Genomic DNA, 26814 nt, shown 5'->3' on the forward strand with positions numbered 1-26814 from the left:
TCCGTTCCAACACACTGTTCCCATACTGTACCGAAAGTCTTTGATGAATTTCAGCCCCCGACCACAAAAAATGGATCACTGAATGTTGCTCTTCTTTGGTGCAAATAGAAAGCGGAGCAGACATGGTTAAAGGCAAGGCAGCAATAATGGAACTAACCTAGCAGGATCAAACCTGCATAGACATAATAACAATTAAATCACACATGTGTCATTTAAGCAACATGACAGTACTACCAACATAGACAAAAATATAACTAAATTGCGAATAATAATTGACTTACCCTCGTAGAAGTAATATGACCAAGTTTGATCAAAATCAATAGTTCTAAAGATATAAGGTGATTTAAAGTGCAAAACCAAACATACACATGTGCACACACACACAAAATGAAAAAAGTTGCATGAATTTTTGCAGCATTACAAAAATGAAGGTGATGAATTGTTTGAACAGATTATTATCAAAGATGAAACTGGATCTACTATTTAAACGTTGAGATAATGCAAGCTACTGTTACAGCTACTTAAGATATTACAGCTACTGTTTTTTGAGATAAAAAGAGCGTCCTGCAAAGAATTTAGTTAGTGATCATGGAACTACTGTGAATATGGATACATATTGCAAAATAGTTAAAAATTCTTAGAAGAGTTATAAAAAAACAAAAATGGAATGCTATCCCTTGAAATTTGGTTTTTGCATGACAATACCTAGCTACACATGGAAAATCAGACAGTGAGGAGACTGGAAAAATTCTATTAGAAAATCTTCAATCACCCACCCTACAGCTCTGATTTAGCTCTCTGTGATTATTTTCTTTACCCTCAGCTTAAACAGTGGCTACATCACAAAAGTTTGATGATGATGACAAATTAAAAAATGGCTTTACTGTGTGGTTTAATTCATTGGCGGTGGAAGAGAGATTGAAAAAGTTAATGAAATACTATTAAATCTGTTGAAGTTGAAGGCAGCTATGTAGAAAACTGGTAAATAAATGTAGTTTTTGCATCTAAGTAATAAAGTGTTTGTTTTTCAATTTTGTTTTTATTTCAAAATGAATTACTTTAAAAAAATTACTTATACTCCTAATTAGAAAACTTTCACTGCATTCAATTATCAGAAAAATAATTAAATGCCACATTTTTACCATTCCTTTGTTTGTGCAGGAAATCAATCAGCAGCAAAGTTTGTAACTTTCGTTCTCCACTGCATCACAACCATTTAAAATTTTTTTGGCCCACTGAAACACTTAGTTTTTGACAGGATGGCATTCCTGAACTGTGCCTACAGTCAAGTCAAAATTTCAAATGATGTGGCTCCTTCATTGGCGAGAAATTGGGTAATAATTTGTTATGCAATGGACAAAGGTACCTCCTGCTTAGACATTCTGCTACTGACATGGGGAACGTGACCTGTGGATAAAGCTGGCTGGTTGCTTCTCTCCACACAAATCCAACTAACTACCTACAATGCTCCACCACATTCACTGCTCTTCTTCAGTCTGCATGGGAAAATTCATTTTTATTTGAATGACCCTCATAAAGAAATAAATTGAGAGATTCTCTAAGAGGAGAGAAGCGCAAGTGAACTAATGTCACATATTGAAAAATGTGTGATGATAGATAATAAAAATACATTAAGTGATGAATTGTTTTCTAAATAGCTTTATTTACTTAATGAGTTTCTTAAATGAATTTACTGAACCGAGATTCAATATCCAAATAATATACAATGATATTTTATAGTATCATTTTTTAAAACAGATTCTTTTAAACTAAATAAAAAAATAACGTTTTACATGTACTCATTTTATTTTTTTAATTCTAAAAACCTTATAACTAAATTTTTCATCGTTTTGTTTAGTTTAACATTACTATATCAAAATGCATTTTTTTAATAATTTATTTATTTATACAATGAAAAATTAATTTCAAATAATTCTATTACATTAACCAATGATATCTCAGTTTCTACAAGAACTTATACCGAAAGGCCACAGCACCACCCACCACCACTGCTGCTATACTGCCAACCAAAAGACCCCAAGTTAAAGCCTGGAACTAATCATAAAACAAATATGTCACTACATTTTTTAATAAAATTTACAAAGACTAAAACTAAAAATATGTGCTATTAGAAATTAATCCCTTAATGGTATTCAAATGGAATATTACATCAAAACCTTAATAAGTAAAAAAAGGGTATTTCAATTATTCTTTTTAGAGAGTAATCTTTCTATCAAATAAATAATACTTAGAGGAAAAAGGAAAAATGTGAATATTCTCAAAAAATTTCACAATCCATTAATTAGTTTCATTATAAAGTATAATTTTCATTCCTGAAAAAAACATGCACATGCACACATTTTATATATATATATATATATATATATATATATATATATATATATATATATATATATTCAGCCTTCACATTCAGCCTGCACTGTTCTTTAACTTCTTTGAATCCTGTTATACTGAGAGAAAATAAGACATCAAGACACAAACAGTTCAAAATTTACTTTATATTTTTAACTTTATGAACTCTACAGGCAAAGTTTTGATCTATTACAATTTTCCAGAATATTTCATTAAGTGCATGTGTCTACCTATTAGTAAACTGAGTTAAAACTTTTAGTATATTAAAATATTTTGATTTTTCATAAAACATTTTAACTAACTTTTCATCATTATTCAAATTTATTTTTTCATAACATATCATTTTTCTGGATGCCTAAAGAGAATTTAAATAAAAAAGGGATATAATTTTATGAATATTAAGAATTCCTAACTACTTTCATAAACAGTTCATTCAAAAGTTATTATTCGTAAAAAGTTCAGTTAAGCACAGAATAGGGATGGATTGATAAACCAGAAACTGGCTTCTTGCTACCTATGACATCCTGTTACAGTAAACTGTCCAAAAAGCCCAAAATCTAAATTGTTTTGGATTTTGGACTTTTTTTATTAACTGCAGTTTCTGGTATGTAAGACTGATGAAACACAATGTGCATAATTTTCATTGCTGATAATGCTGATACACTGATGTGGCGAAACATAGGAAATTCCTATAACAAATTGTATGGTAAGGCAATAATAAAAATTATGTGTTTTTAGTAAAGAATAAAAAAAACAAATTTATTCTTTATATATATTTTTATTCTTTATATATTAGTTTTTTTTTATTCTTTACTAAAATTATATATATATATAAATACAGTAAATATAGTTTATAGTGATCTCCAAGGAACCAATGATTTTAGGTTATTGTAACCAATAGTCACAATAACCGATGTTTAGGAAGCTTAGTGATACTACTTTAATATGCCATCTACACGGGTATTGTAATACAGTAAAAAAATAATCATTAAAAATAATAACAGTAATTTATTTTCAAAATAAAATAATATACAAAAACAAAAATATGAAATATAAATATGGTAGAGTAAAAGAAGAAAAGAGAAAAATTGTAAAAATTACTTTTTCTGCAAAAAGTCGTTTATTTTGCTTTGTTTTGAACATTTCATGTTGAATAATACAGTATTTGAAGGTTCTTTTCTAAATTAAAACAAACACTCTTTGTTTCTTCATTAGCATTTTCTGGAAAACTGAAAAACTGACAAACAGTTTTCATCATCGCTAAAACTTCTGGAAGATTTGGTGGGTTGATGTCTTCATTGTTGTCGCTATCGTTACCTCTATTGACATTACCTTCGTCCCTGTCTATTTCTGCTAGTACTGAAGCCACTACTACATCATCATCTGTTACAGTTTCATGCGATTCTAAATTTTTGTCAATCTCTTGATAATCTTCAAGCAATGCATTTGACGACTGGTTTTCCACTAAAGATGACCCCATTCCATTAAAGATTCTTCTTCACATGCAACATCAGTAACTTCACCAACCTGTGATAAAAATCCTGCATGTTGAAAGCAATTTGTTTACAGTCAGTAGAGAAAACTCACTCCATGATCTTTCTAATATAATTATAGCAACCAGAATTTGCGTTTCCTTTTTTTGATCTAAATCCTGTATCATTGATGTTTATTGTAGTGAACTTTTACCGACCTGATCACGCCTTGATCTAAGGACTAAAGATTGCTGTTGTTTTTGGTGGTAAGAACACCAACTTTATATAAAAGTTTTTCAACATGTGGATGAGCCGGACAATTGTCAATGAGCAGTATTTTGTTATTTTCAATCTTTAATTAATGGCCCCATTTTCATAATCAAGACGTAAAGATACCACTTGTCATTCAAGTTTTTTTGTTACTTTCTTACATAACAGGAAGCAATTTCAAATTTTTAAAACATCGAAGTTTAGCACTTTTCCCTATAACCAGAAGTTTTTTTGTCAGTTCCAGTCACATATGTACAATTTTAGTACTGTTAGTCTTTCTTTTAATAATTTTCCTTCTGAACACATTTTACTTTTAAACTTTCTGGTGTCAGTTTAAAGAAAAGACCGGATTCATCAGAATTACAGATTTTTTCATCTAAATAGTCCTCTTTTAATTTTGACCAAATGGTTTCCAGCCATTTTTTCTAACACATTGGTTGGAGCTGCTGCGGCCTCGTCCCTTATTCTCCCCCAACACAATATCGTGACACTGACAGTACCATTCTATCCAAGCTGAGGTTATTTCATGTGATTTACCAAATTTTTCAGAAAAATTGTTCGCCTTAGTTTCAATATAGGGCCACTAATAGGGATATCCCTAACCCTCTGGCATTTAAATAATTTTAACAGCACTTTTTCTACATCATTATGTTAATTAGGCCATAATTTTTTTGATTTCATAGAATTTGTTTCAACATTTTTCTTAATTTTTTTACGGTTCTTTCATACCAACAATATTGTCAAATGGCCTAATTCTTGGACAATGTCCTTCTTTCTTCAAAGTGTAATTTAACACAGAGCAATACACAAATAAATTCATTCATTCATCCATGTATTATGTATTTTTTTTATTTATAATGTACGTACTTGATATCATACAGGTATTAATTATCTATGTGAGATGTCCCACACTTAACTTTATAACAGCATAATCATCTTGAACAGCATGAATTTATGGACACTGCAGATTTCAAGCTTTAAGTTGGTTTTCAACAAGGTGTGGCAGTTACATGATTCACATCAATCCAACTGTCAATACTATCCTAATTCTAATCTGATTATAAAGGTGATTTAACTAACTACAATATTCACCAATGATTCAATGAGCTAGGGCATAAAGCTTGCAAGATATAAGTAAAATATATGCATAAAAAAAAACTGAGTACAAAAAAATATCAAAATAGATGCTCACTAGAGAAGAAGAAATTCCATCTTGATTAATATTCATTACCAAAAAGTAATCGTGGGAGAATTTTGTAGAGAATAAACTAGATTGCATAAGATATCCAAGTTAAATACCTGAAAAGTACTTAAAAAATCAATAACAAAATAAATACTTTTAAAAAACAGCATTAACTAGAAATTATTTGTAATATTGTAGAGAATATTTGAAAAGTATTTAAAACTTTATGAATAAAAATTGTAACTTCATTTTTTTCTTTAATGAATATTGAACAAAATGGATTTTTTTTATTAGTGAGCATCTAACGATTTGAACTACATACATTAGTAAAAAAATATTTTGTTTGTATTTTAGAAAATTTTTCTCACAACTCAATTCAAGTAAAATTTTCTTCTGAAAGTGTTAATTTTTGATTACATCTTTCAAGTGCATTTTCTAATTATTTTCAAAAAGCTATTTTTTGGCTTTACTATTCAAATTTTAACCTACTTAGGTAGGAATCCTGAACTGCTTAAAGAGAAGGAGATTACTTACCAGATTGCTATATAATATTTTTTTTACTTATAAGTATTAACACTCGTTTTTCTCTAAAATAAACCTAAAATGCCACAAAAATAATACCATGTGGTTCACTTGAATTCCTGCAGAACAAGGTTGTATTTTCTTCTAACAGTTAGTCTTATACTGATACTTCAATTCAATAGTAAAATAATGCTTTTTCTTGGAACTTGCTAAAGATTCAATAATCACTTTCAGAAGCCATTAGAATAAACAAATCTATCTTACACACACTTCCCAAACTCACCCTGATTCATATTGCAAGTGCTAATTGTAATTACTAAGAAATTCCACAAGCTAAGACAATATTTTAATTCGTAAAAAGTGAATCGGACTGAAGATATGACAAACATGAATAAAATAAAGAAATCACAAATGATAAAAGGACTTACCACTATATGAAGACTAAAGAAAAAAAGATCATGCCAAATACAATGCAATTTTATCACAAAAATCATAAAGTAAAATAAACATTGGCACACAAAAGTGTTATAAAAGACACCTGATTTTGGAAAAGTTAATTATCTAAAAATATATGTCATGCGTAAAAAAGTCTTTCACAAGAACGCCTAGGATCATTAGACTACCATCAACATGATAATTAAAGTTGAGTAACTTTTTAATTTAATTTTGAATACACAGCAAGTTATTTTTATCATTATATTTAATAAAAATCAATAAAACGAAATAAGCACTTAACAACTTCATTAAGGGACCCAATTTTCAAGTGTTCAAGAACACAAAACAAAATCTCATTAACTCCAAGTTCAAAATTACTGTCTCTGTACTCTTATCACACTTCTCACTTTTAATAAAACCATTAAAAAATTTCAAAAAATATTTAAAAAAATGAAATCGTTCATTAAGAAATTATTATAGATATATAAACCTCATGAATATTTAGGTAGAATGTATCTATTTCTATATTTATTAAACACTCTTAATTCTAATAAAGCCAATTTTAAATTTTCAAAGACCCAATGAGAATATAGTTAATAGAAATTCCAATAACATCTACACTGCTTCATTTCTCATGTTTGCTGTATATTTTGTCTTCATAAATATTGAAAATGTGTTACTAAATTAAAATAGCAACAGATATATTTTTAAACAATATGAAAAAAATAATAATGTGCAGAATAATAGTTATACAAAACTTTGTAGATGTTTTCATTCACATTTAGACCTTGATATAAAACTGTGGAAATTTTCTGTGACTTCAGCCATGCATTTGATATCATGATCCTGATAAGAGACTATGGTGACAAAGTAAATGAAGCTGCCTGGTTGTATCTTTCCTTGGTAAAGGTCTCAGGCATTTGTAAAATTCAGCAGTGTTTCAGGAATAACGAGAAAATTGTACTCAGTAATGTGGATGTAATAATAACTGGTTTTACCATAAGGATGAGTTTTAAACTGTAACCTGTTAATGTCATCGGTGTGATTTGCACATTATTATACAAAATGCACCTCTAATCCAATTGTCAGATAACAAGATCATTACTGTTAAAAAATAAACACCCTTCTAAATTAAAAGAAAAAAATGATAATTTAGTTAAAAGATTATGCAGTGATTTTTAGTAAGAAACTACTTCTTAATTTAAACAAAATAGTATTTCTCAAATTGGCAAATAAACATAATTAATAAATTTCTGACTGAATACCATATTGATATTTCTACCATAAAGACATTTAAAAGTTCCAAATATCAGCATAGTTGATTAAAAAATTAAATTTTATAATTATATGGGTAATTTGTGAAAAAAAATTTAATTAGTCAATCACCAGTAACATAGATGACGAACTCTATAATATTAGTTATTTAGGTATTTAAATGTAAAAATAAATTAATAGAAAAAGAATATTAATAACTGTTAAAATGTGTTTATATGTGATAAAGAAAATGTCATTGAATAAATCATTATGTTCCAAGAAAGAATGCATTAGTTATTTTTATAAAATTATTATTAGTTTTTATGATTAAAAGAAAATTTGTATCCAAATGCAATATGTTATACAAATGTCTAAGAAATTATTATTTATCTTCTATTTAATTTATAAACATCCCAATAAGTAACTGTCGAAACAATATTAATGCACCATGCACATGCAAAAATATCCTGTCTGGTAAATTGATGATTCTTACTATTGCAAAAAAAAAATTCATACTATTCAGTATTTCTTAAAATAACTAATACTTTAAATAACATGACAAATGGTGTCCCTAAATCATTTTTTAAAAATCCTTGTTAATTTATAAGTGCAAGATTTATAAGTAAAGTTAGTGTTTGCAGCTTAGAAATTTACATCTAAGCATTATCAATATTTTATTCCGGGATTTTTTCAAGTTTTTATCTGTACAAGGAATCATCAAATAGTCATAAGATTATCTACTAAAAAAATTTCTATAATTAAATGTATTCTGTTACAAAATAAGTTATTCAATTAAATTCAGCAGTCATAATGTTAAAAAAAATATAAAAAAAAATGTCATAATGTTAATTCTAGTTGGTTAATATTCCAATCTACAATTACAGAAAAGCAATATATTAGAGATTTATGACTATATTATACAGTAAAATCTAAAACGGAACCAAACATAAATTGAGTATAAAATTCTACTACATTCAATGAAAATAAAAGAAAATGGTAAAAAAGGAAATAAAGGTTAATTTATATTATTTCTAATAATTCATTTAGAACTTAAAAAACAAGTGAAAAAATTATTATTAATTTTAAAATGCATTTGAATTTTTTTAGATTAAAATAAAATTTAACTGACTGAGTTTTGAGTTTTCTTTTCAGTATCCTTGATATCATTCGTTCCCAACATCTTTTTATACAGATTCCTTTCTTGTTTTGAATGTTTCTTGTGAAGTGATGACATTCGTTCTAATTCCTTTTTTGTTGCATCTGAGTTTGGATCAACTGCCAGTGCTTGACGTAATATAGCTATACTTTGTTCTACATCTCCTTTCTCACCCAATATCTGAAACAAAAGAATAATGATTTACATAAAAATGAATGTTAAAATTTACTACAATGAAGACTATGATAAAAATATGAATGAATTAACAGCAGTTTGATGCTTAATAGTGGATAAAACAATCTGCTGACCCTTTTAAAAACATTAACTCTTCGGGTAGAATATTATAGAAAAACTTCAACACTGAATTTTCAATGTAGTTGCTAATTTCAAATTCTAACCGCAATATACTCCAAGGGTTTTCATTAACATAGTGTAATTACATGTTTTTGTGTGTGAACAACCAAATTAATTTTTTTCCTGAATAATAAATACTAAAATTCTACACTGCACTGAACATGGAAAAATCACAAAATTCTGAAAAGAGATACAAAAAACATTGGTCAGTCCCATATGGTTCCTTTCCTCTTTATTTTTAATATAAATAAAGAAATTTACTCTTTTCCTTCTTTATGTATATTTAAACAAGTTTGTTATTATGTTGCTGGCATAGTTACCAGCTGATTATATTGTAACTGTTTAAATTGTATTATTATATTTAGTTATTCCTTAAATACTAAACTACACAGTTACACGAACAGCAACACATACAATTATTAAACATAAAACATGTACTTAACACATTACACAGATAATAAAGAATATATTTAAAAATATGACTAATCAGTGTTCTTAATTAATATCCGTGAATCAGTGCTTTGATATAGAATTAATATAACAAAGTTGGTTATATGATTTGACAAACATAAAAGAATTTTTTTGGGTGGGGACAAAAAAAGTGCTTTTATATTATCATCGCCCTTACATACAAGACTATATACATACATCTACCTACATCTTAGTTTATATGCTGATATAACTTTAAGTAGCAGATTCTTTAATGTATACCTACATTTCTTTAAATGATTGAAAATGATGACAACAACCAGCATAAAATGCACCAACATAAACAGAAAGTGTTTATGCCAAATAAGGATTTCAATGTAAAATTCTCATTTTTTTCTTTTCTTGCCTTGCAAATATTTTTAATTCTTATATTAATTAGTATTCAATGATATTCTAATAATCCTCAAAAGTTTTATTTAAGACACATTGGAAATGTTTCAAGTTGAAAAAAAAACTGCAAAGAGGCCTACTCTTATTTTAAAATACTATTTTCCATGAATGTTAATTTGAAAATAAATAATCTCTACAAATTATCCACTACTCTAAGATTATTATTACTGTATAACAAAAAGAGTTGGCTAAAAAACCTACTCAGAGTATATTTTTACAATTACATATAGATTTACAACTAATGAATATGCTGATTATAGATGATTGGTGAGTAAGTTGTATTTAAAAAAACAACCAATGGGCTCTGGTACATAAATACAGTGTTCCATGCAGAAATAGGCATATCTCAGGAATATAAGTTGCAAATCAAAATAGAATTAAAAACATGTCGTAAATATCAACTAACCTGGAATTAAATTCTCAACAGACTTTTTTTTATTGATCTCTGCAGAAACCACAACCTAATCTCGAAATCCACATATTTCAAGAGAAAACCTCAAAAACTTCAAACCTGGAAACACCCTGACTACATTAAAGGAGAATGGGCCTACTAGATCATGTCTTCATGGATAAATACCACCACAAAGAAATCTAAAATGTAAATGTCCTCTGAGGAGTCAGAAGTGCAGATCACTACAGAGTCAAAATTAAAATTAAATTCACTACCCAAAGAAAGCAACAAAACCAAACCCCTAAGACTAAAAGAAAAGTAGTCCCTACCCAACTAATCATGAATGACGATTACCAAAAAAATAACAATCACAGATAAACTCAAAGACTTAACAACGTTAAACAAATCACAAAGAATTGGTCCCAACTCTGTAAAAAGCATCAATAGTGAAACAGCAAATTCAATGAAACAGTGGAAAAAAGATATCAAATATGGCTATTACACCAATCCCAAAAATCAGAAACAGACAACACTGTAATGACATACTGAAATCAATCAGATGAATTCAACAAACTTAATAGAAAGACTACGACAAAACCTTAAAAAAAAAATAACTCCAAAAATACAAACCCCCTACTTAAGAAGGTTGAAAACTATAATCTGGCCCATAACAAAGACAATGTGGAAATCTAACTAAGTATTTCAACAAACTCTGAAATTGGGAAGAACTGACAGAACTCCTAAACTTCAACACAAGCACACCAATAACAACAACACATCCAGAAAGTATCAACTCTTCTACAATAAAAGAGATTTACCAAACACTGGACAAGATGAAGAATTACAAAGCAGCAGAAGAAGATCAGATCTTTGTAGAGATCTGGAAAAATCACCCTTTATCAACAGGTTGTCAACATCTGGATCAAAAAAGAACTACCAGAACACTGGCAGTTTTTAAAAAAAAAATCTGCCTTGATTTCGCTGACGACTTGACACTGCTATCAAATGACATCGCCCAATGCTAAAACACAGACATTAGAACTTCAAAACATTGCAAATATAAATATAATACAAACAAGAACTAGCTAAAGCAAAAAAATTAACCTGGTACACCTACAGTAAAAAATGTCTATCCATAAACATAAAAATTAAGACACTACAACACAGTTATAAAAGCAGAAACCACATATGCAGCAGAAACACTCTCTTATCTGAATGAACAATCAAAGACTGACAGACTCCAGTAAATTAAAGTAAGAATTGGAAAATTGGAAGAACCTGCATCAATAAACAGTATAAGAAAGACAGAGTGTGGTGGATTGTGCCAACAAATGAATGAACAAATAGTTAGAACCCATCACTGATACCATGTGTAAGAGGGCAATAGGATTCTTTGGACACATCATAAGGATGCAGGATTTGAGGCTTCTGAAACAGCTGGGACAGTACAATCTCGACTTGAATAATACCAAGATAGAATGCAGATGGATCAGAGAAATAAGTGAGGTTCTGAAGAAATTGGACTTACAACAGAAGACACTACAGACAAGATAAGATTAAACTAAAAAACAAGGACAAAAACACTCGATTCACACTCACAAGAAAGAAATTCACAACTTGAACATTTTCAACACCAAAAAGGACATGGAGATTGGAATGTATGAAAAAATAATGGGAGGACCACAAGGCCCAAACAGTCCCTTCAAAGAGACTTGGATAATGGACTGACTAAAGAGATCCTGTGCAGTCACAAAAGATGAAAAAAAAGTGCTATATAATAGTAACAATGTTTTAATTTCAATTTAATAATTTTTTTAATGACGGCCCTAGGCATCATATAGCAGAAAGATACAGCAAAAAGGATAAATATTTATTTTTTTTAAGAAGAGAAAGATAAATACCATGATTTCTATTAGCAGGATTTTCTAGCCAAAATATCTACTGGGACCTCAAATGGTACATAAAGTTTTTAAATTAAAATAAAGTTGACAGCTATAACAAAAAAAACAAACTTGAAGTAACCTGTTTTGAATTTTTATCCTAAAAGAAATACAGGAAACTTATGTCTAAGGTGAGTAATGTCATGGTCACTCACGACACTTTTTTTGGAGTTGAATACCTTATTCATAAAAACACAAAACATTTTAAATATTAAGGTAATATTTTTGCTAATCTTTTTTCAGTGTCATTGTAAAATGGTTTATCAACGGAATTTCCATTTATCTATCTAATACATTTTAAATTACTTATCACATTAATTTAATACTGATTTGTTAATTAAATAATCTTGAAGGATTTTTTCCTTTTTTTAAATTAACATTTTTACGATTATTACAAATTTTTCTAACTAATTTTTATACGTAATATTACAGAAACCTACAGTAAAATATATTTTAAATCCATTTTCAATCAATTTTATTTGATCTCATGTCATTCATACAATTAACATGAATAGAAAACAATGGAGAAATTTTGAAATTTACAAACACAATATTACCCACCAGGAAATGTTGGGTGAAAAATAAACAAAATTTAAAATAGTGATTCATTATACACACTATTCCAGTAGGTTTGTCTGAAGAACCAAAACTAGTGTTGCAGATTTTTTATAAAACTGAAAAAGCTTAAATACTTAAACTTACCTTGCCTTTCCTAAAAAGAGCTTTTACATTATTAGGCTGGCATCGAAGTACATTATCTACTGACTGTAATGCAGTATCAAATGCTTTAATTTTCATTTGTGCAGCAGCTAAATTATTATAAACTTTAATTCTTTCCTCCAATAAATTATGAATCTCTGCTTCATTTAACTGCAATAAAAGTAACATTTCTACTTAAGTTTTTTTTTTTTTTTTTTAACATGACTGGCTTCAATAATTAGTACCTTAATAAAAATTTAATCAAAACAACAATAAATGTACGAATAAAATATGTAAATAAAAAATGAGAAATAATGAATAGAATTAGAATAACTTACGCACAAACCCTAACCCTAAGATTAAAGAGGTAGCTGTCCTATATAACTCCTTTTTTTTTTGTCTTCAGTCATTTGACTGGTTTGATGCAGCTCTCCAAGATTCCCTAACTAGTGCTAGTCATTTCATTTCAGTATACCCCCTACATCCTACATCCCTAACAATTTGTTTTACATATTCCAAACGTGGCCTGCCTACACAATTTTTTCCTTCTACCTGTCCTTCAAATATTAAAGCGACTATTCCAGGATGCCTTAGTATGTGTCTGTCTCTTCTTTTAACTATATTTTTCCAAATGCTTCTTTCTTCATCTATTTGCCGCAATACCTCTTCATTTGTCACTTTATCCACCCATCTGATTTTTAACATTCTCCTATAGCACTACATTTCAAAAGCTTCTAATCTTTTCTTCTCAGATACTCCGATTGTCCAAGCTTCACTTCCATATAAAGCGACACTCCAAACATATACTTTCAAAAATTTTTTCCTGACATTTAAATTAATTTTTGATGTTAACAAATTATATTTCTGACTGAAGGCTTGTTTCGCTTGTGCTATTTTGCATTTTATATCGCTCCTGCTTCATCCATCTTTAGTAATTCTACTTCCCAAATAACAAAATTCTTCTACCTCCATAATCTTTTCTCCTCCTATTTTCAAATTCATTGGTCCATCTTTGTTATTTCTAATACATTTCATTACTTTTGTTTTGTATTTGTTTATTTTCATGCGATAGTTCTTGCGTAGGATTTCATCTATGCCATTCATTGTTTCTTCTAAATACTTTTTACTCTCGGCTAGAATTACTATATCATCAGCAAATCGTAGCATCTTTATCTTTTCACCTTGTACTGTTACTCCGAATCTAAATTGTTCTTTAACATCATTAACTGCTAGTTCTATGTAAAGATTAAAAAGTAACGGGGATAGGGAACATCCTTGTCGGACTCCCTTTCTTATTTCGGCTTCTGTCTTATGTTCTTCGATTAATACTGTTGCTGTTTGGTTCCTGTACATGTTAGCAATTGTTCTTCTATCTCTGTATCTGAACCCTAATTTTTTTAAAATGCTGAACATTTTATTCCAGTCTACGTTATCGAATGCCTTTTCTAGGTCTATAAACGCCAAGTATGTTGGTTTGTTTTTCTTTAATCTTTCTTCTACTATTAATCTGAGGCCTAAAATTGCTTCCCTTGTCCCTATACTTTTCCTGAAACCAAATTGGTCTTCTCCTAATACTTCTTCGACTCTCCTCTCAATTCTTCTGTATAGAATTCTAGTTAAGATTTTTGATGCATGACTAGTTAAACTAATTGTTCTGTATTCTTCACATTTATCTGCCCCTGCTTTCTTTGGTATCATGACTATAACACTTTTTTTGAAGTCTGACGGAACTTCCCCTTTTTCATAAATATTACACACCAGCTTGTATAATCTATCAATCGCTTCCTCACCTCCACTGCGCAGTAATTGTACAGGTATTCCGTCTATTCCAGGAGCCTTTCTGCCATTTAAATCTTTAATGCTCTCTTAAATTAATTCAGATCTTAAGTATTGTTTCTCCCATTTCATCCTCCTCAACTTCCTCTTCTTCCTCTATAACACTATTTTCTAATTCATTTCCTCCATATAACTCTTCAATATATTCCACCCATCTATCTACTTTACCTTTACCTTATACTACTACTTTACCTTATATTGGTGTACCATCTTTGTTTAACACATTATTAGATTTTAATTTATGTACCCCAAAATTTTCCTTAACTTTCCTGTATGCTCTGTCTATTTTACCAATGTTCATTTCTCTTTCCACTTCTGAACACTTTTCTTTAATCTACTCTTTTTCACTAGTTTGCACTTCCTGTTTATAGAATTTCTTAATTGTCAGTAGTTCCTTTTACTTTCTTCATCACTAACATTGTTATATTTTCTATGTTCATCCATCAGCTGCAATATATCGTCTGAAACCCAAGGTTTTCTACCAGTTCCCTTTCTCCGCATAAGTTCGCTTCTGCTGATTTAATAATTTCCTTTTTAACATTCTCCCATTCTTCTTCTACATTTTCTACTTTTTCATCTTTTTTACTCAGACCTCTTGCGATGTCCTCCTCAAAAATCTTCACCTCCTCTTCCTCAAGCTTCTCTAAATTCTACCGATTAAACTGACACCTTTTCTTCAGGTTTTTAAATCCCAATTTACATTTCATTATCACCAAATTATGGTCGCTATCAATGTCTGATCCAGGGTAAGTTTTGCAGTCAACGAGTTGATTCCTAAATCTTTGCTTAACCATGATATAATCTATCTGATTCCTTGCAGTATCGCCTGGCTTTTTCCAAGTGTATATTCTTCTATTATGATTTTTAAATTGGGTGTTGGCAATTACTAAATTATACTTTGTGCAAAACTCTATAAGTCTGTCCCCTCTTTCATTCCTTTTGCCCAGCCCGTATTCACCAACTATATTTCCTTCCTTGCCTTTTCTTTCCAATGCTTGCATTCCAATCTCCAACTATTATTAAATTTTCATCTCCTTTTACGTGTTTAATTGCTTCATCAATCTCTTCGTATACACACTTTACCTCATCATCATCATGGGCGCTTGTAGGCATATAGACGTTAACAATCGTTGTCGGTTTAGGTTTTGATTTTATCCTTATTACAATGATTCTATCGCTATGCGTTTTGAAATATTCTACTCTCTTCCCTATCTTCTTGTTCATTATGAGACCTACTCCTGCCTGCCCATTATTTGAAGCTGAGTTTATTATTCTAAAATCACCTGACCAAAAGTCGCCTTCCTCTTCCCACCGAACCTCACTAATTCCTACTACATCCACATTTATCCTATCCATTTCTCTTTTTAAATTTTCCAGCCTACCAATCTTTTTCAAACTTCTAACATTCCACGCTCCAACTCGTAGAATGTTATTTTTTAATTTTCTGGTGACCCCCTCCTTAGTAGTCCCCACCTGGAGATCCGAACGGGGGACTAGTTTACCTCCGGAATATTTTACCAAGGAGAGGCGCCTCTATCATTGCTATATGAAAATGCAGAGAACCACATTTTCTTGGAAAAAAAGCAGCTGTAGTTTTCCAATGTTTTCAGCTGCGCAGTACTCAGAGGACTGAGTGATGTTGAAATGGCCGTTTAAGTCGTCCTGACTCACGCCCCTAACAACTACTGAAAGAGCTGCTGCCCTCTTTCTGGAATCATTCCTTAGTCTGGCTCTCAACAGATACCTCTCCGATATGGTTGCACCTTCAGTCCAGCTACTCTGTATCACTGAGTACTCAAGCTCCCTCACCAACGGCAAGGTCTCATGATTCATAGAGGAGGATATAATTCCACTAAAAACAAATTAATTCTTGGTTGCCCATGCTGATGTATTTTTTTTTAAAGTTCTGTAACTGTGTACTTCCAGTTTGTCAATCCACAAACATATTTATAAGGAAATAGATGATCTACTCAAATATTTAAAAAGGGATAACTACTTGGATATTAATGAGAGACTACATCACAAGAGCAGAAGAGAGACATCAAAGGAAAACTGTTGGAGAATGGACTATGTTAAAAAAAATTAGAAAAACTATTCTTTCAAAATTTTCTATTAAGCATAAAATGGAAACTGCTAGCACCCTTTTTAAATATTATGAAAGAACGTGTATACAAATGAGACTCTAGGAGATAAAATTACATGATTTATAGGCATAGATTCTGAAACCAAATTACAGATTATAAAAAAAAATGATTAGGCAGAGATTTTGAAACCAAATTATGAACTGTAAAACATATCCAGCAAGGAGACAGATGCTGATGACAATTTAGTAATGAAGTATTGACTGAATTTAAAACACCAAATGAGAAATTAGAATAAATAGATGGGGAATTCCGATATAGATTAAAAAAGAAAAATCTGATCAAACTATAGAACAAACTCTGCTAACCTTCATGGTGGTTGAGCTGTAATGTTTCCATCTTTCATGTTCAAAAACCCAGTTAGGCTTAGCATTTCTATATGCTATAAATAATAATATATTATATGCCCATGCACAAGCCCTGAGTTTATGAACTGAAAAGTAATCTTCTGAAAATACTCCTGCAAAGCAAATTCAGTTGAAAGTAAGAGAATAAATTTAAAAAGAGAATATTCAAGGCAGTAGAAGAATTTTTAAATATTAACATAAGACTAGTGGAAAACAATAGCTAATGAAAGGCATACTAGAATTCATAGAACATAGAAAGCATAGAGATTATAAAGATGTAGACAGGAGAGTATACAAACAGAAGTAAAATTAAAAGAAGGTCCACAAAAAAAAAACAAAATTGGTTAATGCAGAGATGTGGTGTAATGGAAAAAATAATAGAAAGGCAGATGTATTATACAAAAAAAATGATAATGGGAAGTTTTTATTTTCTTCTCAATCACATGTCTTGCAAGACACTCCTTTATTTATTGTCAGTACAACTGTTCTGCAACAAAGCATCATAAACTTATAGAATTTGTTCATTGTAATATTGTTTCATGTTAGCTGTTTGAGGTTGCATTTATTTCAACTTAAAATGATTGCTTTTTCATCAAATTACATACCAAGGAAGAAATATGAGCAGTATTACATTTCTCAATTCAGAAGGAATGAAATCAGCAATTATTTTTAGAATGCAGTAAAAATACAGATAAAATTGTTTGTGTAGAAGCAATATCTACAAATGGAATGATTGCTTTAAAAGATATAGCATTTTATCTATCACCAATGAACAATGGAAAGGTAGGTCTTCTGTATGAAATGTAATGGTGCCAATATTCTGGGATATGAAAGGGCCAGTTTTTATTCACACAGAACTAAATATGAAATAGAAAATTTTGCAGACTGCTGTAGCTATTGCAATCAAACAAAAAAACAACCCCAAAAGGCATGGTAAATTTCAAAAGCTGTTTTTTACTTCAGAATAACAGTGGACCTCATACAGCCAACAAAACTATTATTTGGCTTCATTATTTTGAGCTTCTAAACCACCCACTGTATAGTCCTGACCGGGGTCCTAGCAATTTTCATCTTTTTGGACCACTGAAAGTGTTGCAAGAAAATCATTTTTGTTTCTGATGAAGAGATCATGGAAACAGGGCAAAAAAATAAAATAAAATTATATTGAAAAATAAGCACATTTCATTTATAAAAATGCACATGAAAGTAATGTTTTTTTAAATTTCACTTTATTTTTAACTTACCCTCATAGAATGGAAAAACATTTTGAAAGAGAAGAAAGAATTAGCAGGTGGCAGGAATATGCAGAGGAACTACATATACTGAGCAGAAAAATTATCAAATTAAGTTTTGATAAAGCATAAAAAATCTCTTAATCATCTCTGTTGATCATCTCTTAATCATCAACAGAGATAAGGCACTACGAATAGATGAAACACCATTACAATTATTGTCTTGTTTAGAAAATACAGGACTGAAAAATCTACACAAATTAGAAAATAGTTTATGTGATTTAAGAAGTTCCCAGAGATTTTAGAAAAAATGTAGTTATTGCTATACCAAAAGAAAGAAAGTGAATGTAAGCTTGACAAGCACCACTCATCTGTCAAGTAAAAAAATATAGTCATTAGGACAGTTTGCAAGTAATTAAAAAGTGACATACGGAGAACTACATAAAGAATAGCCTAGTTTTAGAAACAGAATGTAAACAAAAAAGGCCAATTGACCCTCAGAATAATGTTAGATGACAGGCTTAAGAATAAAGCTTGAGATTTATAAACCTGGTTTAGGGTTATGTCAATGTAGAAGGGAACAAAATGTTATATAATTACAGAAAATTGTACTGAAATACAGGTACTGCTGTAAAAAAACTTATGCAGAATCTGTATAAAAATCAGGTAGCAGTGATAAAAGTAAAAAAAAAATGAAAAAAGATAAGTTCTGATTCAGAAAAGAGTGTCATGCTGATGTAGCTCAACCCATTGATTCTGAGATTGTAAAAAGCATACAGGAATCGATGACCAAATTTGAGAATAAAGAACTATCAAAGGAGAAAAATTACAATATTTTTGCTACTGATGTTTTGACAGAAACTGGAAATGAGTTACAGAAAAGAATGAATGACATGGATTTATTACTAAGAAAAAAATTCAATTTGAAATAGAGTAAAAAAAAGTAGTAAAATAACAAGCATGTGAAAACAATAAAAAATTACATTAATATAAGGATCAAATCAGCAGTTGAAGAATTCTGTTATTTAGATAGTAAAATTACAAAATATTGATAAAGTAAAGAAGATCTCAAAAGCAAGGAAATCTTTTACACATAAAGGAGGTCTGCTAGCATTAATTCAAGGACCTAAAGTCTAATGATTATTCATCGAGAAAGGAAACTGATTAATTGGTATAACATACCTTGTTTTCTTCTACATTGTCAGGAGAATTTTCAATATCATCTAAATAATCCAAAGCTCGTCTGTAACACTGTATGGCAAGTGTATTTTCTTCTCTCAAATACCACCAGTTACCTCTTTCCTTTTTTCGATTACTAAAACAATAAAATAACATCTTATTATTAAATTCTTAAGTAGCAATTCTATAAGTAGCATTCTTATAGAAGTCTATTTCTCACTACACTCAGTCACTAAATCACACTCAAGTTCACAAAACAGTACGACAGTATAGAAAAGATGTAGATTATTTAAGGACAATAATTTAAAAAATGAGAAAAAGAGATTTCAAAACACGCACTGTCAAGTAAAACTGACCTGCATTTAATAATACTACTTTAATTAAACATCATACAAAGTGATTATCAGTAACTAAATTTACTAATACCTTTACTAATACCTAAACTAACCATATCTTATTTTGATAGTATTTTACCCATGAAAATTTTAAATAGATTAGTTTTATAATCAGTGAGTCCATTGTTCCAAATGTGCTTTTTCTGTCAAATCTTTACACTTAATGCAAAATTGAAGAAGTTATCTTGACATGCCTATTTACGAATCACACATTAAGAGATTTTTCCATCAGTTTAATTGCTAAAGATTCATGTCACGTGTATAGGACTAAAAAGTATTACTAAATAGTATTTATTTAAGAATGCAAAAACGTATTCTACAGCAGTACATACAACAAACTTCTACTCATTAAACACCAAACACAACTTACTTCAATCAAATCTATTATGATGTCTCTAATTACAAAGAGTTTAATAAAATTATGAATAGACATTTAATTAAAGTAAACTAGTAAAATGTATGCAAGTAACAATGATGAATTTTTCATAATGCATATAAATCATATCTCAAAAATATTACCATAATAAAGACATGTCACAAAAATTTTCAAAGGAACAAAGAAAAATATCATTAATGTAACGAACAGGTACTAACTGACTTAAAAATAAATTAATCTAGGCTAAACTAATGGTCGCAGTGGCAAAAAAAATGACAATTAGTAACAAGGAAACAAGGGCTATAGAGTTAAAATGATAAAAATATAAATAAGGTTGAGAGAGATGAAAACAGTTATACAGGCATACAATGATAAGAAATAACATGAGAAGAGAATGATGGAAATGGAGATTGAAAGCAGCACAGGAAAGAAATTCAGTCAACTACTGAAAGACTAGTGTTTTTTAAATATTATATTGTTATTTTTTAAAATTGTTATTCTAAATGTACACTACAAACAAGGTTAATAACCTAAAATAATATGTAGCTTATTGCAGCAGATATAAATGGACAGAAATAATTGATCTTTCTTACAATAATCTCTGTGATAATAAATCAAAAAATGTTTGATAAAATTATAAAACCCCATTATAAAGTTTTTCTATCTACAACTTATAAACAACTTTTTACATTAATTGTTATATACCAAGAAGAAGCTTTTTCTATAACCTTTACCAATCAGGAAAACATATAATAAATTTGAAAGAAAAATAAAAAGGTACAAATTCATAAAAAGAATTTTCTTCTGCATGACATCTGGAAAAAACAGCAATGTAAGATTGGCAGAAGAGATCAGCAAATGAATTCACAAATAGAGGAAGGGAAATATACATAAAAAAAAGCTAATGACTATAAAATAACAAAGCCAAAAAGAAGCCGAACTGATGAAGTTAATAGTATAACGTCATACCCCCTCATAATAAAAAAAATAATAACAAACTTACAAATAATAATAAACTTCACCACTTACAGCCTTATACATGATGAATTACAGAGTTCTACTGAAATTAGTTTTAGATTATAGGAGTAGGAGACCCAGTTTTATCTAACAGGCATCTCAGTCAATAGTTCAGCTTTCTTTGCAAATTCGTTGTAGGAAACAATCCCACAGGAAGAGCTGTTGCCACACTAAGGAAGCAACTGCTGCTTAGCGATTACTAGAAGCATCTTCTGCTAGTAAGCAATGTACCACAGTTAGAGACAAGGAACAAATTAATTGACCCAATTTTCACATAATCCATCCAAGAAAGAAGAAATGAAGAATAAAGAAAGAGAGAACAGAGGAAAGGATATTATCTTGCAGAGAGTGTAACTAATTAAGGTAGATCTGAAAGTTTTCCTCTTAGTCCAGGATCAGATTAGTTAGATTTTTATAACTGCACTTAAAAATAATGCAAAGTTGAGATATCAATTTCAAGAGCATACATACTATTTCTTCTCTAGATCAACCACATAACAAATTAATGACTTGTACAGAAAATTAGTGGCATATATACAGAAAATTGATAATTTCCTGGGAAGTACTAATATAGATTCAGTTACAAAGTTTTTTAGCACTTCTGTCTAGCTAATTGCTTTCTTCAAAAATATGTTTAATGATATTAAAAAAGACAAAGAATGTTTTCTTACTCTTGCATATTTTTATTATAAAAATGGACTAAAATTATTTTCATCTCAAATTATTTAAACCTTACTTACTTACAAAATTCATCCATTAATCATAATGCATTATTTTCACCACTACAACAATAAATAACTTAAATCACGAACTAAAAATATATAACAAAAATATTACTTACATTTAATTAAAACAGTAACTTAATTTATAAAATTCAATTAGCACAAACTGCAATAATTTTAAATATGAAGAAACAACACAGACCTACCCAATTTCTTTACGATCAGATATTGAAAGAGCTGATATTTCAGGTTCTGCTTCAGCACTGATCAAAGTAATACTATAGTACAAAGTAGCATCAGGAGGGATATCAGGTTCTCTTCCTCTGCTTCCATAACCAAATCTAGGCCCAACAATAGCTTCTGCTTCTTCACCAACATCCATCAAAGGTATTACAAAATCAAGCCCTTGTATAACCTTTAAACAAATAAATAACACATAATTGATTTAAACAAATCAACTGAGGTTGGTACATAGAATGACAACACTTTCCAACAATATCATAGTTTTTTTTTCAAATGCTAAAGATTTAAATCTCATATGACTAATTAAAATTTTTATTTACTTAGAATGTACATAAATAATAATAATAATTATTGTTAAAGCAACTCTGACTAGTGTATATCTTATTTCTGGTGCAGTAGATGCATTCCAAAGATAATTAAGATACATTATAATTAAAGATACATATATTATAAAACAACAGGTTAATATACCCCTTACCATTTACGCACAATACTTAATAACACTGTTTTTAGTCAATAGGAGATGCAAAAATAAAACTGTTTTCAAGTCCATAAAGTTTGATAATTCAGCTATGTAAATGTAATGAAATTAATAAAACAACTTGAAAGTAAGGCATTTCTTCAAAGATGAGCAGTAGTTTATGGTCTTTTGTTAACAGTAGGAAAAATACTGTTTTGAGTTAGTTATAGAAGAGCAGAAACAAAAATATTAAATGTTTGTGCATACTTATTTTATTTTTATATCCTTTTTTTATCAGTTAAAACATTTTTATTCACATCCTGCTACATTTGATAAGTTATATTTTTATAAAAATGTAAACATGCATAATTTTTTAATTTTCATATCTGTTTTCAGAATTGTTCAAGGCATATTCATAAAGTAAGAGCCATCAGCTTATATTTAAATATTAGCAGGTCTGAACACAGTTTCACACATGCAGAGACATCTACTGGCTATTTATGAAGCCACTGTAATTGTTGTTTTAGTTGTTGTGTACAGTAGTCTTTCTCCTGCCGGTGAATCCAGATTGCAATGTCCGTAACAACTGTTTCTCCTGCCAGTTGTGAAATGCGCTGTGTGATTCAATTTTTGTGGGCAAAAGGATCATCAGCTGCTGAAATTCATTGGGAGTTGGGCCTAGTGTATGGACCTACAGTAATGAGTGAATGGAAAGGTTGGACAATAGTGTTGAGACTTTAAAAATGGCCGCACAAATGTGCATGACAGAGAGCAAAGTGGAAGCCCCAGTATTCAGACCAACAAAATCGTTGAACAAGTAAATTAATCGACAATTAATGCTCTGGCTGATGAATTTCCGCATGTTAGATGCAACTCTACCTAGATGATTGTCACAGAAAAGCTCAGATATCATAAATTATGTGCAAGGTGGGTACCGAAAATGCTCACCGACCAACACAAGAGCTAAGAATGTGCAGTGGATGAGTGTTTTTGGACCGCTATCGACAAGATGGAGATGACTTGTTTTCCCACACTGCTACGGGCAACAAGACGTGGTGGATATCCTACACCAACACAAAATTGAAACAACAGTCAATGCAGTGGTGCCATTCATCTCCATAATCAAGTTGAAAAATGTTGGCTACTGTTTTTTGGGATGAAAAGGGAGCCATTTTAGTTGATTTCATGGAACATGGATCAACATTTACAGCTGATGTGTACTATGAAACGCTCACCAAACTGAGAGATGCGATCCAAAATCGATGAAATGGGAAACTGTCATCCAGTGTAATCCTCCTTCACGACAAAACACATCCTTACTGCTGCCTTAACCAAGAAGATTCAAGATTTTTGTTGGGAACTTTTTGACCACCCTCCATATAGTTCCGACCTTGCACCTAGCGACTACTTCCTCTTCTTGCATATGAAAAAAATGGCTTGGTGGACAATGGTTTGAAATCAACAATGAACTCAAGACTGCCATTGTCAACTGGTTCAATTCCCAGATGGCAAACTTCTATGCAAAGGGGTTAAAGAAACTGATCCAGCGTTACAAAAATGCTTAGAAACTGAATGGCAATTATGTGGAAAAGTGAAGTAGATATGTAGTAAACTAAAACTGTAAGTAAAAATCTTTTCTCAGGAGCTAATGACCAAACGATCCTAATTTTATGAATATACATCATACAATAATTTTATATTTGTTTATATTTTACCATATTGTTACAATTTTGATCCAGAGTTATTAAAAACACATTGAATGTTGTATTAACAATATTTCATTTTGAAAAATGAAGATGTAGACTTAATGACAGAAACAAAGATTTCTATGATAAATATTATTCAGAGATGCTGTTGTTAAAAGTAATATGTTCATAATACAGATATAGCCCCAGTAATTAACAGATTAATGTATCAGTTATATGTTATAGGAATTACCCAAAAGGATAGAGTACGAAATAAGTGCAACAACAGCTGAATATTTTCAACTTAAATGACAAAATTGATAATGAGAAATAATTGGAAACATGTGGATCAAATGGATAAATGTCGTTATCCCAAGAAGATAATGCAGTACAGACTGTTGGGATACTGGAATATTGGAAGACCGAAGAGGAGATGGGAAAAAAATTGACTTCAAGTTCGCAACAGGTCGAAAGGCCTAAGGCTTCAAGTAGAAGATGATGAAGTAACAGTTATAATGCAAGCATCATCTGCACTTTAGTTGGCTTGAAATGCTGATAAGCAATAGTATGTCCAACTCTGAAAAGAAGACAAGAGGAAACCATTTAATTCAAGTTACTTTGGTAAGCCTAGCAAGGAATTTTTTATTAAGAATGGCTGGGCTATTTTGGACAGCACCTTGAACTATTCAATTATAACAATATAATTAATATAGTAACTACTTTCAGTCTAAATTATTAGCATGCATAAATATTTAACATTATCTGATATCACACACAAACATGCACATGCAAACACATGTACACACACACACTCACACATATATATATATATATATATACATACACACACACACAATGAAATGTGATAAAATCAAATCATTTAAACACTAAAGTTGTTAAATGACGCTTTCAAATTAATGGAAATTGTTTCCAAAGGTCTTTAGAAATTAATTACCTAGTTCTAGCATAATGGTTTATTCAGTAGCACTATCACTAATATAACAGCTAAGTACTGATAATAACAATATAATGACTATCGTATTATAAACATTTTTGACAGTACTTGTTATTACAATAGCTGTAGAAATAGTCATCCATACTGAATGTTGTCACTGAGGAAGGAGTTGAAAATTAGATTCATAACATCCTTAGAAAAAATTTACATCAATTTTAAAGTTAGCCATTATTAATTTTAAAACATTTTTTTCTTTTCTTCATATTACTTTTCAATATATTGTAGCACTGAGATAATACAATCTATAAAAGGTTCAATAAAAAAAATACAGTGGATTTTAATTTTTCTCAAAAAATGTATTTATTCATCAATATTGATTTTGTGTCCCCTTCAGAGTACTCTTTTTTAGATATAATACATTTGTGCCAGCACTTTTTCCAATCTTCAAAGCACTTCTAAAATGTAATTTCTGACATGACGTTTAGCTCCTTCAGTAATTCTATCTTGGCAAAGCATTGTCTTTCATTGTTCTTTTCAGCATGGAAAATAGGAAGAAATCACAGGGGGCATGTCCAGTGAATACAAAGGCTGAGGAATCATAATGGTGTTGTTTTTGGTCAAAACTTTATGAACAAGTAATGAAGTGTGACCATATGCATTATTGTGTTGCAATAGCCATTAATTGAACAATAAACTTAGCAGCTAGATGGCTACCAAAGTAAACATACATTAGGGACAAGTGTACCAACATAACAAAAAAAATTGTGTGACAATTGGACTTGCTTGCGAAATTAAAAATTTTGGCATATTTTTCATCAACCTAATATACTAGACTGGTGTGGTGTTTTAGTTATAATACACAACTCTTTCTTGATCTATTAACAGCACAACAGTAATTAAATTACAATTTTTTTTTATAAAACACAGAAAGTACTCATAGCTACTTTGATTTTGTTTTTTTTTTTTGGTTTTAAGTAAAAGCAGAATGTTCCATAAATTGACAAATTAATTTTTATTATATTAACTAGATATCTTTGCTAGATGTCCCACTGTTACCTTTTACAGAAGTATATCATCCTTCTGTTAATACATTTTAAAGCATATTACAATGTTACAAGTCTCACTTTTATCAGTTTTCTTCCATAACTATTAACAGTAAGGCAATTAAAATTAAAATTTGTAGATATTAATTACAAAAAATTAAATCAAATTTTACAAAAAAACTAAAGTTTTTTAATTTCTATTTAGACATAATAACAAAGTAGTACTACTACATTAGAACAAATGCTACAAATTAA

General features: G+C 29.8%; 1 protein-coding gene across 2 annotated transcripts in view; it reads right to left on the reverse strand.

Moving 5' to 3' along the window:
• Positions 1-1643: 1643 nt before the first annotated feature.
• zda (peptidyl-prolyl cis-trans isomerase zonda) overlaps positions 1644-26814 on the reverse strand; it is a 33450-nt gene continuing 8279 nt past the window's right edge. Inside the window, exons 3-7 of one of the 2 annotated variants that reach the window (XM_075361065.1) lie at positions 22380-22588; positions 19667-19799; positions 12932-13099; positions 8639-8845; positions 1644-2055 (exon numbers count right to left, since the gene is read on the reverse strand). In XM_075361065.1, the coding sequence (XP_075217180.1) occupies positions 1966-2055; positions 8639-8845; positions 12932-13099; positions 19667-19799; positions 22380-22588 (807 nt within the window). In that variant the 3' untranslated portion in view covers positions 1644-1965. The remainder of the gene's footprint in view (positions 2056-8638; positions 8846-12931; positions 13100-19666; positions 19800-22379; positions 22589-26814) is intronic. The other variant, XM_075361066.1, reaches the window with a different exon arrangement.

Source organism: Lycorma delicatula, chromosome 3 (assembly GCF_047948215.1).
Source record: "Lycorma delicatula isolate Av1 chromosome 3, ASM4794821v1, whole genome shotgun sequence".
Taxonomy (NCBI): domain Eukaryota; kingdom Metazoa; phylum Arthropoda; class Insecta; order Hemiptera; family Fulgoridae; genus Lycorma; species Lycorma delicatula.